This window comes from Antrostomus carolinensis, unplaced genomic scaffold (assembly GCF_000700745.2).
Source record: "Antrostomus carolinensis isolate BGI_N321 unplaced genomic scaffold, ASM70074v2 scaffold35274, whole genome shotgun sequence".
NCBI lineage: Eukaryota > Metazoa > Chordata > Aves > Caprimulgiformes > Caprimulgidae > Antrostomus > Antrostomus carolinensis.
In genome coordinates, this window is record NW_010310674.1 from 1 (window position 1) to 983 (window position 983).

Sequence of the window (983 nt, forward strand, 5' to 3'; positions counted from 1 at the left end):
TCTGTGTGCCTTCCCCACTCACAGAGCTTTGCATAAGGAGTTAAAATCCAATCCTGGGAAAGCAGAGGGCTGCAGGCAAGGCAGCTTCTCAGGAGTGACAGAGGAGCAGGAGGGTGTCCTGCCTAAGGCACTGTGCGGCACTGCCGGGCTGGTGAGGAGCTGGGGCTCCGCTCGCCGAAAGAGGAAACGTCTGAGACCGCAAAGAGCTGCGACAGCCGGAGGAGCAGCTCTGCTGGAGAGCTGCAGAGCTCTCACAGGACGATCTTGAAGGAGCTGCAAGAGACAGGCCAGGTTCTGCACCTCCTCGCTGAAAAAAAAAGCACCTCCTCGCTGGATCACACACGAGGGGTTTGTGAGCGCCCAGCGCTCTGGGGCAGCCGCACTACCCTGGGTGGGAGAGGCTCTCTGCAGAGTTGGCGCAGGACGCAGTTCCTGCTGCTGTTACAGGAGACCTTGTACAGGGTGGCCTCGCCTTACTGCTACTGAGAGCTCTGTCCCAAGGCCAGCACAGTGATCGGGGTGGCCAAATCCCCCAGACAGACCCCCCGGGACAAGCTGTGCCACTGGAGACCACCGTACCTGACAAAGTCTGGGGAGCGGGAGACGACGTGCTGGAACTCGGAGAGGTTGATGGTGCCGTCCTTGTCGATGTCGGACTCCTCCAGGATCTGGAGGGGAGGGAAAGGCGAGCGGTGAGCTCTGCGTGGCCGGGACCATGCAGCAGCCCGGGCCCCGCCTGACAGTCCTCACGTTTTGGATGAGCTGCTCCATCTCCGCGTTGCTCAGCCGGGACTCCTCGCCTTGCCCCGTCAGACAGTTCACCAGTTTCTCCAGGTCCTTTCTGTCCAGAGTCCCATCATCATCAAAGTCTTGGGGGAAAGGAAAGTTAAATTTTGTCAGGGCTGCAGTGGCCCCAGAGTCACGGGCACCTGTGCTCAGCGAGGAGAGGGCCTGGGTGACCTGAGGACACCCCTCAGTGCACG

The 983-nt window shown here is 60.7% G+C and overlaps 1 protein-coding gene across 1 annotated transcript in view; it reads right to left on the reverse strand.

The window, feature by feature from the left end:
• Positions 1–251: 251 nt before the first annotated feature.
• CIB1 (calcium and integrin binding 1) overlaps positions 252–983 on the reverse strand; it is a gene marked incomplete at its 5' end in the record, with an annotated part of 1,077 nt that continues 345 nt past the window's right edge. The window contains 3 exons of the mRNA XM_010166504.1: positions 252–273; positions 580–668; positions 751–869. Coding sequence (XP_010164806.1) covers positions 252–273; positions 580–668; positions 751–869 — 230 coding nt within the window. The remainder of the gene's footprint in view (positions 274–579; positions 669–750; positions 870–983) is intronic.